This window comes from Engystomops pustulosus, chromosome 3, assembly GCF_040894005.1.
Source record: "Engystomops pustulosus chromosome 3, aEngPut4.maternal, whole genome shotgun sequence".
Classification (NCBI taxonomy): Eukaryota; Metazoa; Chordata; class Amphibia; order Anura; family Leptodactylidae; genus Engystomops; species Engystomops pustulosus.
Window position 1 is genome coordinate 201961550 of NC_092413.1, and position 16164 is coordinate 201977713.

Consider the following 16164-nt stretch of genomic DNA (forward strand, 5'->3'; position numbering starts at 1 on the left):
ATCGAAGGGTAAAAAATTTTAGCTAAAAGAAGAGGGTTAGTTAATAGGGGTCTATGGGAACCTGTCACTAGCTGTATATGTGAAAATGTGGTGACGGGTTCCCTTTATGGGTTTAAAGGAAATCTACCATCAAAATCCATCATTATAAACCAGGGACACTTACACATAGATCCAGGCACCGTGACTGTAGTAATCTTCTTATATTAGTTATCCATGGCTTTCTTCTAAAAATCAATTTTTTAAATTATGTTAATGAGCCATCAGCTTCACACTGTGCATGATTACTTCTCCCTCTCACTGTGTGAGATTACAGCAGGCAGAGGGAAGGGGAAGTGCTGAGGAAGCAGGATGCGGGCAGTGAGGCGGGGTAACAGCCTGTGAAGCTACAGCACAGAGGGGCTCAGGTAACACCCCAGATAGTTCAGCTTGCTCAAAATCTTAAGGTTGATTGTATAAGGATAAGGCCATGGATAACACATATAAGATGATTACCACAGTCCCGGTGTCTGGATCTATGAGTAAGTGTCCCTGGTTTATCATGATGGGTTTTGATGGTAGATTATCTTTAAGGGTTAACTGACGACTGCCAAGATACCAATACAAAATGTTTCGTTCCTAATCAAAAACTATGATTAATTATGGTGCAGAGGACCTTCCGTGAGCAGTCTATTAATTATACATAAATCCATTAATTAGATACAAAGATGGTAATTTATTGTCACCGCAAAGGGCAATAAAAAAGTGTGGAGAATTCTTATAATGGCTCGTTGTGCTCTTTGAAAGTGCGATGGAAACTCAGAATACAGGAACTTCAAAATGACTCATTAATGTTTTATGTGCCGGTAACGGGAGAGATTTATTAAACACGATCATTTCCCTGAAGCAAACAGGATTGTACCATGAAAAGTCCCTAGGTAGGAAATGAACCCTTCACAGGGGCCCAAAGGGGAAAGCAAAGGGATGGTGAAAATTGTGAAGGACCCGTTTTCCCCCAAATGTTCTACCATTCTTTAAACCTTTAACACTGAAGCTTATTCTCCCCACCTCCCAACTTTTTTATGTTTCTAATCGGAGTCCTATGAAATGTTGTTATATGTGGGTGTCGTTTAATATCCCATGAAATGTTCTGGGATTATAAATGCAGGACAATGAACTAAAAATCACAATTACAATAGTTTTGAGTGGGCTTGATTTTTATGGATTACACTTAGTGGTCCATGACACGTGTGCTTATTCTTTGGTATCTCCATAATCATATTCACCTAATGTATCAATGTGTCCTGTAATGTTTTAATACCTATAAAATAGGCTGGGCAGGCTGTATACAACAGGGGGCAGGACAGCCTGTATACAACAGGGGGCAGGACAGGCTGTATACTACAGGGGGCAGGACAGGCTGTATACTACAGGGGGCAGGACAGGCTGTATACTACAGGGGGTTGGGCAGGCTGTATACTACAGGGGGCAGGACAGGCTGTATACTACAGGGGGCAGGACAGGCTGTATACTACAGGGGGTTGGGCAGGCTGTATACTACAGGGGGCAGGACAGGCTGTATACTACAGGGGGCAGGACAGGCTGTATACTACAGGGGGTTGGGCAGGCCGTATACAACAGGGGACAGGACAGGCTGTATACTACAGGGGGCAGGACAGGCTATGTAATACAGGGGGTTGGGCAGGCCGTATACTACAGGGGGCTGGGAGGGCTGTATACAATAGGGGGCAGGACAGGCTGTATACAACAGGGGGCTGAGCAGGCTGTATACTACAGGGGGCTGGGCAGGCTGTATACTACAGGGGGCTGGGCAGGCTGTATACTACAGGGGGCTGGGCAGGCTGTATACTACAGGGGGCTGGGCAGGCTATATACTACAGGAGACTGGGCAGGCTATATACTACAGGAGACTGGGCAGGCTTTATACTACAGGAGACTGGGCAGGCTATATACTACAGGAGACTGGGCAGGCTATATACTACAGGAGATTGGGCAGGCTATATACTACAAGAGACTGGGCAGGCTATATACTCGAGGGGGCTGGCAGGCTATATACTCGAGGGGGCTGGCAGGCTATATACTCGAGGGGGCTGGCAGGCTATATACTCGAGGGGGCTGGCAGGCTATATACTAAAGGGGGCTGGCAGGCTATATACTAAAGGGGGCTGTCAGGCTATACACTACAGGGGGCTGGCAGGCTATATACTACAGGGGGCTGGCAGTCTATATACTACCATATACTATACTTGAATATTTATTTATTTTTGTTGTTATATTGGGAGCAGGTTTTTTTTTTTATATTGCATTTTTAACGCAATTTTCCACTTCATGGCGTATTGCACCCTGAATAATAGATCCAGCTTCCATTAAAATGAAATCTTTATCAGGTTAGGCCCGGTAGAGATGTCAAATGTAGTCTCAGCCAGTTTTTCCCGCCCACCATGTCATCCGGGGTGGAAAACCAACAAAAATTTTAACACATTTTTGGTAAAAGGATTATTAACATTACCCTGCCTGTGTGGTGGACATGTCTTTATCAAGTGCCAATGCCGTCTGCCAGAAAAATGAAGTTATATCCACAGTCTGCTTCCAGTCAGGTAGACGGGGTTCCAGGCACAGCAGTCAAGCAGACACTCCCCCAAAGGGCCGCGCTGTCACATAACCGCACCCCCTTATCTCCCTGCAGCCACAGCAGGCCCTGCCTCCTGGCTCCTTGTCGACTCCCTGCTCTGCTGCAGTCTTGTCTGAATTCTGGGCCAAGTGCAGTGCGCCGGTCATCATTGAGAAAGGAGCAGCCTACTTCCCATCTGTTCAACTACAAGTAACATGTGTGAAAGAGAATGCATTGCTCATTGTCATAAACACATTGTCCTGCTTTAATATACAATGCGCCCAGTTGTGATAAATCCCCCCCAACTTTGTCCATTCAAGTCAAAGCACGGAAAGATCAAGACAAAGGACAGGAAAGATCACCCATTTTCTATACTAGCCGTGCACCTAAAAGGAGGCCCCACAACTCCAATAAAGTGATACCCCACCCACTTAACAAAGTTTGACTCTACGAGAGGCTTAAAAAGTCAACATTCAGGGTTCCTCCTGTTCTTCTCCAGATTGTGTAATAGCTGTTGTGACCCCTGTAAGGGATTCTTGGAGAGGTCACAGTATGGGCTATAGCTGATGCCTGGGACAATAGAGGTTGTCAGCAGACAGTTTTCGAGAGACCTAACGGAGATGGTGCATAAAGTAGCAGAACAGTGAGCACCAGATACGTGGACTTTTCATGCCTGATCCATAGTTAAATTTAGTTTCATGGGTGGAGCGTCACTTTCACTCAAATTCATTAAAGGACATCTACCACCAGGATGAAGGACTGTAAACCAATCACACTGACATACTGGTGTGTGGCCTCTCTGGCAGGATCTACACTTCATGTAGCCTTTTATGCCTTGGTTTTCAGAAAAAAAGGCTTTAAGATTATGCAAATTAGCCTGGGGGCTCCAGGCTCCATAGGTGTTAGTGGAGCCTGGAGCCCCTCAGGCTCATTTGCATAATCTTAAAGCCTTTTTTTCTTTAAAACCAAGGCCAAGAAGCTTAACCCCTTAAGGATGCAGGGTTTTTTTGCTCATTTCTCGCTCTCCACCTTCAAAAATCTTTTGAACTTTTAAATTTTTCCGTGTACAGACCTCCGTGAGGACTTATCTTGTGCGTAACAAATGTTACTTTCCCGTGATGTTATTTATTATAACATGCCGTGTACTGGGAAGCAGGAAAAAAAATTCCAAATTTTTTAAAAAACCGCATGTGCATCATGTTCTTCTTACGACTTTCACTCTGCGCTCCAAATAACACCTCTACTTTATTCTTTGGTTTGGTACAATCACGGTGATACCAAATTTATAGAGGTTTTTTTTGGTGTTTTAATACATTTTCAAAAATGAAACAAATGTGTACGATAAAGGAAAAAAAAAAATTTGCCAACTTTTTCATACTTTGGTCTACAGAGTTTTTTCATTGCTACCATTTGGACAACTGTGCAACATTTTGATCACTTTTCATTACATTTTTTATGTCATGTAAAAAGGTGTAAAAGTCACATTTCGAACATTTGGGCGCCATTTCCCGTCTTGGAGGTCACCGCCGTCAATAACTGTTTTTATATTTTGAAAGATTGGGCATTTTGGAACGCGGCGATACCTGATGTGTTTGTAATTTTTACTGTTTATTATGTTTTATATGAGTTCTAGGGACAGGGGGGTGATTTGAATTTTTAATATTTTATTAATATTTTACATTTTTTAAACTTTTTTTTTCACAATTTCTTAGACCCTCTAGGGTACATTATCCCTAGATGGTCAGATCGTTCCTACCATATACTGCAATACAACTGTATTGCAGTATATGGAGTTTTTGCATGTGATTCATTACAATGAGCCACTGGCTCATTGTACGAATATGCAGAAACCATTCAGCCTCGGCTCTGACGAAGACCCGAGGCTGTCATGGCAACGGATCACTGCCCCCCGATGACGTTTGGGGGAGCGACGATCGGAGGTGACATGGCGGCGCCATCCGGCAACTTTGCCGGCGGCAGGGAACAGGGAACATTGATAGCAATGGGTGTTTGCTGTAATATGCAGCAAAGCACATCTATGTATGAAGAGGACTCAGCCCGTGAGCCCTCTTCACACACTCTTCATAGCTCAGAGCGTGAAGGGGTTAAAGAAGAGCAGATCCTGCCAGAGGGGGCACACACCAGTATGTCAGTGTGCTTGGTTTACAATCCTTCATCCAGGTGGTAAGTTTCCTTTACTCGGGTATATGACATGGTTATTTCTAAGCTGGAAAACTACTTTCATTTTGAAGTAGTTCTAGAGATTGAATGATCATGTAGGTTTCATGGAATCCAGTGGAACGATACGGACAATTCTATCAGTTGCTATGGAAAACGGTTTTATTCATGAAGTGCACTTCCCAGACACCCCCTAGAACTCTTAGAAATATATTCATTTTACATCAAACAGCCAGAGAAAAGACTCAGAGACAACCCGGCTGTGAAGAGAATATTTTTTTTTGGATTGCTCTAGTCCGGTGCTCAATAGGGCACAATATACAGTAATTAGGTTTTAAGAGAAACTGCCCCTTAACTTCAGCGGATCCTAAGCGTTTATAATCCCTACAGGGAGTCTATTTCCTTAGTTCAAACAGAGCAGAGATCAATGGCAGAGAAAGTTTCGGTGGAAAGAGTTAGTAACGCGCTTCCACCCCACCGCTGACAAGTGAAGAATGACACGTCCTGCTGAGTAGCCCATAAAAAAAAACCTTAATTCCGACACTCACCTTGAAGCACAGATAAAAGGCTGAATGATTGCTGATGGCGGAGAGTGCGGGCGCCGAGGCGGCCTCTAAATCACGGAGTGTTCAGCTAAACCGTAAAAGAACACAACCCCTCCAGCACCCCGCATCTTGCCAGACTCTTAACCCCTTAACCCTTTTATATTTCGGCTACATTTTGGCTATATTTGGGCTTTGTAGCTGGAAGGTCCTATGGTAGGTAGTGAAATTTTTACAGCTCAGCACTTACTACACTAAGCTTTATGCGGTATCTTCAGAAAATGGTGTTTTTTTACAAAAAGGTTTATTCATTATTGTTAAAGGGGTCTTCTTGTTTAATGTGTGACCATGAAGAGGGGATTGAAAAAGAATTACAGCTGCTTCTCTCCTGTGCCTCGTTCACACCGTGCAGTTTTCAATCACTTTGTTGAAACGACAGGCTGAGCGACAAGTGTCAATAGCCAATAGGGCAAGAGCCACAATGTTCAGCTGTGATGTCCCCGCTGCTACACTTGTTACTGCTGAGACTTATGTTTTTGGGAATTTTTTAACACATGGAGGGGAGGCATAGGGCATTTCAATACTCGGGGAGGTTGCTGCTGCAAAGCATTTCATGGGGCATTTAATTACTGGGGGAGGCTGCATGGGGAATTTAATTACTGGGTGAGGCTGCATGGGGCATTTCATTACTGGGGGGGGGGTGCTGCATGGGGCATATCATTACTGGGGGGTGCTGCATGGGGCATATCATTACTGGGGGAGGCTGCATGGGTCATGTCATTACTGGGGGGTGCTGTACGGGGTATATCATTACTGGGAGGTGCTGCAAGGGGAATTTAATTACTGGGGGAGGCTGCATGGGGCATATCATTACTGTGGGAGGCTGCATGTGGCATGTCATTACTGGGGGTGCTGCATGGGGCATATCATTACTGGGGGAGGCTGCATGGGGCATGTCTTACTGGGGGAGGCTGCATGGGGCATGTCTTACTGGGGGAGGCTGCATGGGGCATGTCTTACTGGGGGAGGCTGCATGGGGCATGTCTTACTGGGGGAGGCTGCATGGGGCATGTCATTACTGGGGGAGGCTGCATGGGGAATTTAATTACTGGGGGAGGCTGCATGGGGCATTTCATAACTGGGGGAGGCTGCATGGGGCATATTCATTACTGGGAGAGGCTGCATGGGGCATTTAATTACTCGGGGGTGCTGCATGGGGCATGTCATTGCTGGGGGAGGCTGCATGGGGCATGCCATTACTGGGGAAAGCAGCTGCTGGACATCTCACTACTGGAAGAGGCGGCTGAAGAGCATTTCATTACTTGGGGAAGCAGTAAACAATGCATTTTCCACCCTTCACTTAAATTCAAGTCAGTATTTTGTGGTAAAATTTGGGGCCTCGGCTTATACTCGAATATATATACGGTAGCTTAGAACAGAGAAAAGGAATAGCTCTGGAAAGAAAAAAGTTAGCAGCACAACATGGGCAATTTGGTGAAAACCACTATGAAATGCGATTTACACTTTAACAATGAAAGTTTCGAAAATTAAAATGAAGCAACGTTACAGTGATGTAGCTATATTATTAATTCTCAGTAATAATAACTGCAATATCTAGTAAATAGGGGATTTCATTATAACTTCCCATCACCATTCCTTTTAAAGGAAACCCCAGGAGAAATATACCTTTACACAGTTCAGGGTCCCAAACATATTTAGCTCCCATATGTCCTTGGTGTACACCCATCACTGTTTTCCAGTGCATACAGAGCGCCCCTGGTGGAGTCCCCTCACTTCTGTGTCCAATTTGTGACAACAGGCAAAGATGAGCCAATACATATTTGGGAATCTATATTAAGGCATGGTAATGGTTAAGGACATGGGTCAAGCAGGTGCATAAGGGTTACTCGACTTATCAAAAGTACCCCCTACAATAAGACCAAGTTTAAATCGTCATCACATGTTATTATTGACGGCAAAAACACCTTGAATTTTTTGGTTCTGAATTGTGCAGATTTTCAAAGTTGACGTCATAGATCTATCCGCATTGCTATCTCCATCCACAGATCACCCTACGACACCATCACGAGCTGTGCCAAATGATAAAGTGAACTCTGCTCCATCTATATATTCTCCTGAACGTTATGCAAGACAAATTAAGCTGTTAGCAAAAAAGTTTTTCAGAGCAGAACATTGTTGGATGTTCCCTGGCTTGAACTTGTAGAGGATGAACGATTGGATTACATTTGCTGACTCTCTGTACCTGCAGTGGAGCCACAAGGCCATTACTTACATGCTTAGTCCTTTCATTGGAGGCCAGGCTTGAAGAAGTAAAACTAAGTGCTGGAACTCCGGCCGCGTGTGACTGATGTCCAGCAGCTCCACAAAGAGGCAATATCTTTTTTCTTCATTTTCAATGTCAGCCACATCCACCTAGAGGGTGAAAAACCACAGCTCAGACCTTGAATCCATTCTGTATATAACTGGGGTGAAGTAAGGAGCATGATGAATCCTGTACACAATGAAAGGCAGACTGCTCTGTCTACGTCTACTAGCGGCAAGTCTACAGTGCGGACAAAGAACAGCACAAATCATCTGGTTATCAGAGAAAGTAAAGCAGTAAAGACTCTACAACGATATAAGGTTGTCAAAGGAGATTTCTGATTTTGATGGTGCAAACTTTTTAGCATGTTCCACTAAGCTGATTCAGGACCTACCTATTATCCTGTGTTATTTGTGTGGAAGTAAGTGTTAAAGTAAACTGCAAAGTATAAAAACTTTTGCCTAACTCTGCACCAAGCAAAAATAAACAATTCTCTAATTTACTCTAATAAGTTATCTAAAGGTGTTTAGCTGCTAGCAGAGGTGTTACCTCGTCTCCCCAGGCTAATCTCCATTTGCCATGCTTTCTGGTAATCATGGGAAACCGTATAGAACATTTAGAGACAACAGAAGGCTCGTTGGGAGTGTCAGTAGTAGAGGAGTGCAAAAAAATAGGACCTTGAGTGATGTCACAAGCCTGTGACTTATCACATGCTTCTGTTTGGCCAACTACAAACATGCTGTCCTGTTCTGGCCTCAGTGCCCTGAGCCGATGCAACAAACAAGAAGTGCCCACCCACTTCAGAAATAGCTGAATCTAATTTAATGATGTTAGCTAGTTTATATTTCGGCTACATTTTGGCTATATTTGGGCTTTGTAGCTGGAAGGTCCTATGGTAGGTAGTGAAATTTTTACAGCTCAGCACTTAATACACTAAGCTTTATGCGGTATCTTCAGAAAATGGTATTTTTTTACAAAAAGGTTTATTCATTATTGTTAAAGGGGTCTTCTTGTTTAATGGGTGACCATGAAGAGGGGATTGAAAAAGAATTACAGCTGCTTCTTTCCTGTGCCTCGTTCACACCGTGCAGTTTGTTGAAACGACAGGCTGAGCGGCAAGTGTCAACAGCCAATAGGGAAAGAGCCACAATGCTCAGCTGTGATGTCACCGCCCCTGAACTTGTTACCGATGAGACTTAAAAAAAAAAAAAAAAAAATTAACACATGGAGGGGAAGCATGGAGGGGCGGCATGGGGCATGTCATTACTGGGGGAGGCTGCATGGGGCATATCATTACTGGGGGAGGCTGCATGGGGCATGTCATTACTGGGGGAGGCTGCATGGGGCATGTCATTACTGGGGAGGCTGCATGGGGCATATCATTACTGGGGGAGGCTGCATGGGGCATGTCATTACTGGGGAGGCTGCATGGGGCATATCATTACTGGGGGAGACTGCATGGGGCATATCATTACTGGGGGTGGCTGCATGGGGCATGTCATTACTGGGGGAGGCTGCATGGGGCATTTCATTACTGGGGGAGGCTGCATGGGGCATTTCATTACTGGGGGTGGCTGCATGGGGCATGTCATTACTGGGGGAGGCTGCATGGGGCATATCATTACTGGGGGAGGCTGCATGGGGCATTTCATTACTGTGGGAGGCTGCATGGGGCATATCATTACTGGGGGAGGCTGCATGGGGCATTTCATTACTGGGGGAGGCTGCATGGGGCATGTCATTACTGGGGAGGCTGCATGGGGCATATCATTACTGGGGGAAGCTGCATGGGTCATGTCATTACTGGGGGAGGCTGCATGGGGCATTTCATTACTGGGGGAGGCTGCATGGGGCATGTCATTACTGGGGAGGCTGCATGGGGCATATCATTACTGGGGGAAGCTGCATGGGGCATATCATTACTGGGGGAGGCTGCATGGGGCATTTCATTACTGGGGGTGGCTGCATGGGGCATGTCATTACTGGGGGAGGCTGCATGGGGCATGTCATTACTGGGGGTGGCTGCATGGGGCATGTCATTACTGGGGGAGGCTGATATATACCAGATATATCTCAGGCTAGGTACCGGTATTGTTGGAATTGTTGTCCAATAGATGTAGTATATAGGTATATAGATATAGTATAGTACTATAGAGCGCTTTTCAATTAGCGGTGATACGCCTCTCGACTCCAAGACTATGTGCCAACTGCGGTCACTATCCTATCTACCTAACCCCCAGTAATCCATTTCTGATGAAGGTCTGTGAGACCGAAACGTAAAAAAATGAATTTCGGTTTACTATAGGTTTATAAATAAATTGAAAATGATCTTTCAAAACTATTTTGGAGTCCCAGGTTATTGATATTCTATGTACATATAGTAAACATTATACCGACCTATGTACTGTATGCTGTCCATATATCAAATAAGGATTAAAATGGTGTAAAACATTAAAAGTTGATGCCTCCAGGAAGTGACTACTGGCCAGTAAGAGGCAGAGTAGTCATATCCTGTGTATTGAAAAGGATCGGGACCATTTGAAAACAAAGAATACCGGTGTGCTGGATGAAGCCATCGGCCGCCTATAGAGGAAGTATAGCAGGAGCAACTGGTGCCAGAGCCAGACAAAAGTAAACGCAGCCTTTGCTTTCAGCATTTTATCAGTGGGCACTTTAAGAAGTGGTAGAGTAAAGTATCACAGTACGACTTTAAAAATAGAATTATATTCCAGGGTTGTAACTGAACTTGGGTCACTAGGGTGACTAGGGTCCAATCAAGTGTGAGATCTCTTTATTGAGCTGCTGTAGAGCCTCTCCCTGTTGCAGTACCAGGCTTCTGGTTAGATATAACAGCAGAAGGGAGGGGCTAGGGAACCATGTGCATGCAGACATCAAAAAACCAAAGTATGAGGACACTTCCCAGCATTCCACTTCCTGCTACAATCCTGGAAATTAAATCAATTGTTTTTTACACAGTCCTGCTGCTACTAACACCACGCACTAAATTATCATTACACAGATCTCCAGCTACAATACCTAACATTTTTCTGCAGCCTCTATGGTCAAAAGTACTGACAGATTCCTTATACTAATACATATACAAATATGATAACATAATAAAAATATAAATACATTTTAGCGCTAAAAACAAAAACTTTCATTATAGTACCGATGAAATTTTAAATAAAATAATGTCACCGTATAAGACAAACGGTGACAGTGGACTATACTCCATGTAGTCCTCTATCAATTACAAAAAAACATTGCAGAGAAGAAGCTAAATTGCCTAATATTTCTTCCAACGTGTCATTACAAATATTAATTTCCCCACACGCCTCTCTCTGCCGCGACCATCAATAACCAGGCCCATTTTACAATACACATTTTCGCATTTGGATTCCTCCGGCAGTAGGTTACAGACGTTCTTGAATGTCGACATTATACCCGGCAGCGCTGGCATCATATCACTAGTTATGATAAAATGAAATGCAGATCTGATCGTTATTTCCTTAAAACGACTTTGTTAAAAGTTCAACTCCGGTGTTTAATTTTCTTCGGGATGGCATTTTCCTCAGTCGCTAAAAATATAACGTCCTCTTTCTAGACGGGGGAAAATAAAAAAAAACCTCATTTATTTTCCCTTTACAAAGGCGTTAAGCACTTCATTGAATTGGGTGACTTTAACCATCATGGAAGTAAGATTTTCGGCCGCAGTTTGATGGCTTATCAGCAATATATTCTCCGACGTTGACACAACGCGCCCAGTCTTCCGTCTCGGCAGAGGACATCAAGTTAACCTTGTGTACAGTTGGCTATATGACACATGGCTTTTGAAGAAACCTTTCATCGGCCGCTGCGGTCACGTATAAAAATCTTCTACTGCTGCTGATTTATGTTCTCGAACTGGGGACACCATAAGGCCAGGCTCATCCAATCAAAGTTTTATTTGTATCAAGCGAAATATAAAGAGAAGAAGGTGGTGAGCTCTAGGTCTGACCATACCTTCTATCGGCTCCCGCACGATGTGTAACGCCAAGCGGTACTAAAAAACTGAGCAAAAAACGGAATGATCTGGTTTGCTTTTCTCCATTAAAAGCCATCTTTATTCAATCATGATGGCCAAGAGGAAGGGTGTCTGGGTGCGTCAGAAACGCGTTGCCAGAAACGCTGGAACAATCCAACAAAATGTTTGATTACCTTATACCTCTTGGAATCTCTGAAGTTATCGATGTTGTGGAATGGAAGACCACACACCCATTGAGAAACCTTAGATTAGTTTACAGTACGATTATCGACCCTGTGGTTAGTAATGGTGGTCCCACACCTAAAATATAGTCAATGCAATAGCTTGTACTACTTTTGACCTTTCCTCCCCCTCCTCTCTTTTTGTGGCACAAAGTGATAGACTGTATCTATGTGTGTGTGTGGTGATTGGTTTATATAAAAATAAAGGATACCCACCTTGTTTTTGTACCCAGTTACCCACGTCGGTCACATGACTGCTGTGGCCAATCATTGACTACAGAGGTCACTGGAGCAGTGCAGTAGCAGTGTGCTACTGTGGCCAAAGCCACTGATTGGGTAAAGCATAGTCAGGTGACCACTATACTTCTAAAAGCAGGAGGTTGGAAAGAAAAAGCAAATCAGGATCATTAACATTTGTCTACGTGTGTCCGACATGGATTTTCTATGGAAACTGGCAAAGTCGTTAAGCTAAGCTATAGGTGGACTCATCTTTTTGGATTCATAATTTGGAAGATGGGAAGTGGCTTATATCACTTGAGAAAAAGTGAAACATTATCCCCCCCTCTCGCCCCCCAACATCTATCATTGGTTCACAGCCGGGACAACCTCATACTCAGTGGATGGCCGTACTTGCAGATTTTATGGGGTAGGGCTACTCGTTCAAAACTCTCAAAAAATGGAAAGTAATCTACTGTAATAATACCGCTATACACTCTCATAGAGATTCATTTTAAAATCGGCGAAAACCTGGCGACAAGAGGGGAGATATTGGGCAGCATGGTGGCTGAGTGGGTAGCACTTCTGCCTTGCAGCACTGGGGTCCTGGGTTCCCACCCAGGTGAACATCTGCAAAGAGTTTGTATGCTCTCTCCGTGTTTGCGTGGGTTTCTTCCGGGTCCTCCGGTTTCCTCCCACACTCCAAAACATACTAGTGGATTGATTAGATTGTGAGCCCCATGGGGACAGGGACCAGTTTCACATGCTTTGTGCAGCGCTGCGTAATCTGTAGGCGCCATATAAATAAAGAATTATTATTATTATTATATTGGAGAATCTCAATTCTAAACAGAGAATCTATTTTTGACTCCAAGATTAGGATTTTGCAGAAAATATCCTGGTTATCCAACGAGGCAAATGTACATTTTTATTTATGGTTTTGGTTTGAAAAGAATATATACTGTAATAATAAAAAAAAATGAAATGGTGCTGAGGTTTTATTATGTAACCTGTGATCTATTCTCACGTAAAAATATCCCTTCCGGCTTCAACCCCGCACATATAAAGAGGCTTGTTTAGTCATGTATGACGACGCTCATGTCTCCTCGCCTTCAGTTTTGCCTTTGGCAACCAGTTAACATTCCCTGCAGTGCATTGTGGGTCTCGGAGGATAGCGACTATGTGCAGAAAAACAATCTCCACCGGGATCTGCTACCCGGGGAGACCGTCCTCTGGTTATTTATCACATCTGACATGTTTATATAAAATAAAGAACAACACAAAAAAAACCTGAAAATCATAAAGTTTCATCTGGCCCAGTAGCTGTATTACTCCCAATACAAGGGAGAATGGCAGCCGCTTCCAATAACAGGAGACAACGGCGGATCATAACCCCGCTGCATTATTACTGCTGATTACAAGTGTTTCCAGGTCGGTAAGTCAATAAATCATTGTATCATCCATCAGGAATAGACGACACAAAGACACAGCCGCATCTAACCCTTGGACACCACTGTCAACCCCCCCCCCACTGATCCAATCCTGATCCCCCAGACACACATACGCGGGTATGTAACAAGATCGGCAAAAGTGGCGCCACTCTCCATCTGCAGAAAACAATTAGTGCAAATGGAAGAGGGATATACAAAGCAGCGGTTAGTGACTTTTACTTTCTTTTCTAAACATTCATTGATTTAAGTCTATACATGTGTTCTGTGTGTAGCTAATCCAATTCTGTATATAACAACACTATAGAGTACTACTACTCCTATTCTATATGTATGGATAACGCACAGCACTGGTACTCCTACTCTGTACGCTGTATATATGGGCACAACTCAGTACTACTACTCCCACCCTGTATATATGGGCACAGCACAGTACTACTACTTCTATGCTGTATATATGGGCACAGCACAGTACTACTACTCCTATCCTGTATATATGGGCACAACTCAGTACTACTACTCCTATCCTGTATATATGTGCACAGTACAATACTACAACTCCTACCCTGTATATATGGGCACAACTCAGTACTACTACTCCTATCCTGTATATATGGGCACAGCACAGTACTACTACTCCTATCCTGTATATATGTGCACAGTACAATACTACAACTCCTACCCTGTATATATGGGCACAACTCAGTACTACTACTCCTATCCTGTATATATGGGCACAACTCAGTACTACTACTCCTATCCTGTATATATGTGCACAGTACAATACTACTACTCCTATCCTGTATATATGGGCACAACTCAGTACTACTACTCCTATCCTGTATATATGGGCACAGAACAGTACTACAATTCCTATCCTGTATATATGCGCACAGCTCAGTACTACTACTCCTAGCCTGTCAATCCAGGCTAGTAATGTTGAGCACAACTAAGTATTTGTGCCTTCTCCTGTATATTTCGTCACAGTGTAATACAGATGCTATTATTTTTAGGAACTGGTGTAGACTTGATATGAGTGACATTGAAGCCGGACAGGACCCAGTGCATGAGCAGTAAAGAGAGTTGGGGGACTTTCCCTTTAAGAGGAGAAAATAGAAATCTACAATTCCACCCACATTTCTGTATTTTGAGTGAAGTTTGAGCGTTACCTACACAGGAGCCCGACAGAAGGAGATCCGCAGGTTCCAGCACACGGCCAAGTAAGTTTCAGCAGCTGCTAAATGACATTAGCGCTGTTTAACATTCAGCAGTGAAAACACAGGTGTCTCCGAGCTGAATTATTTATAATAACCAGGTAGGATCATTTCACCACAACTAGTTTTTAGCTCTGGAAGTGATGGTGAAAAGAAACAAACATGCATTTTATTTCTATTATAGAAAGAGCACGTCTCGTCCCACCTGCTGTAACGCGGCAGCAAATCACTGTAATTTTACTCTGACGGGTTCGGCCTGGGGAACGTTGTATGCAAAAGGAAAAGGATATTTTCATTTTCCCATCAACTAGTATTGTTAGATGTGAAATAATCCCTGGTTACTTAGACTGGGATTTATTGGACTGAATTGGTTGTTTATAGATCGACTAACTTAAAGTGTCGTTCAACAAGCCATGCAGGAATCAGCAGTGTGTGTACACGAGGAGTAACCCCAATTTCTGGTCAATATGAGAATTATTTAATGTACCTAGCTGCTGTAACTCACTGCTCCCCCTTGCCTCTCTGTAATCTGATCCCTCTGTAATCTGATGCCTCTGTAATCTGATCCCTCTGTAATCTGATCCTTCAGTGAGATGTTCCTTCAGTAACCTGATTCCTCAGTTACCTGATCTTTCAGTAATCTGACCCCTCAATTACCTAATCCCTCAGTAACCTAATACCTCAGTAATCTGTTCTTTCAGTAATCTGATCCCTAAGTAATCTGAACCCTCAGTATCCTGATCCCTCTGTAATCTGATCTGTAACCTGATCCCTCAGTAATCTGATCCCTCTGCAATGTGATCTTTCAGTAATCTGATCCATCAGTGTCTGTCTGTATATCTTGTTAGTAAAGCAGAATTAAACACAGATTTCAGAATAAAAAGAAGATTAGAAATGATGGAGTGAACGGTGGTGGTCCCTGCCAAATCCATCATGAAAAACCAGGAACACTTACTTACTCACAGGTCCAGGCACTGTGAATGTGTTAATCTTATTATATTTGTTATATACGGCCTCCTTCCTCCTAAAATAAACTTTTAGAATTATGCTTATGAGCCTGAGGGGCTCCTGGGGATAGCACAGCCCTTACAATAATAGGGGCCAGAAAATAAGGTTGTGTGTAATATTCTTGTTGCTACTAACACAATATGGTCACAAAGATCCCCAGGGCCAATACTGAACCCTGCCTGCAGTTTTGCCAGAAAAAAAAGGACATTTCTTATTTTATATCATTTAGCAGATTAAAGGAGCTTTGTTAATGTCTTCTTGAGCTCAGAAAGCCCCTTTAATATATAGAATTATATTAAAATCTAATTCCAAATAAAAATTAAAAAAAAAAAAAACAATTCACGAGCCTTCAGGACAAAATATAACCAGTACATTTAGTACT

At 43.3% G+C, this 16164-nt stretch overlaps 1 protein-coding gene across 3 annotated transcripts in view; it reads right to left on the reverse strand.

Moving 5' to 3' along the window:
* NBAS (NBAS subunit of NRZ tethering complex) overlaps positions 1-16164 on the reverse strand; it is a 415971-nt gene that overhangs the window by 49322 nt on the left and 350485 nt on the right. For all 3 annotated transcript variants that reach the window (XM_072143606.1, XM_072143607.1, XM_072143605.1), the window contains one exon: positions 7622-7761. In XM_072143606.1, coding sequence (XP_071999707.1) covers positions 7622-7761 — 140 coding nt within the window. The remainder of the gene's footprint in view (positions 1-7621; positions 7762-16164) is intronic.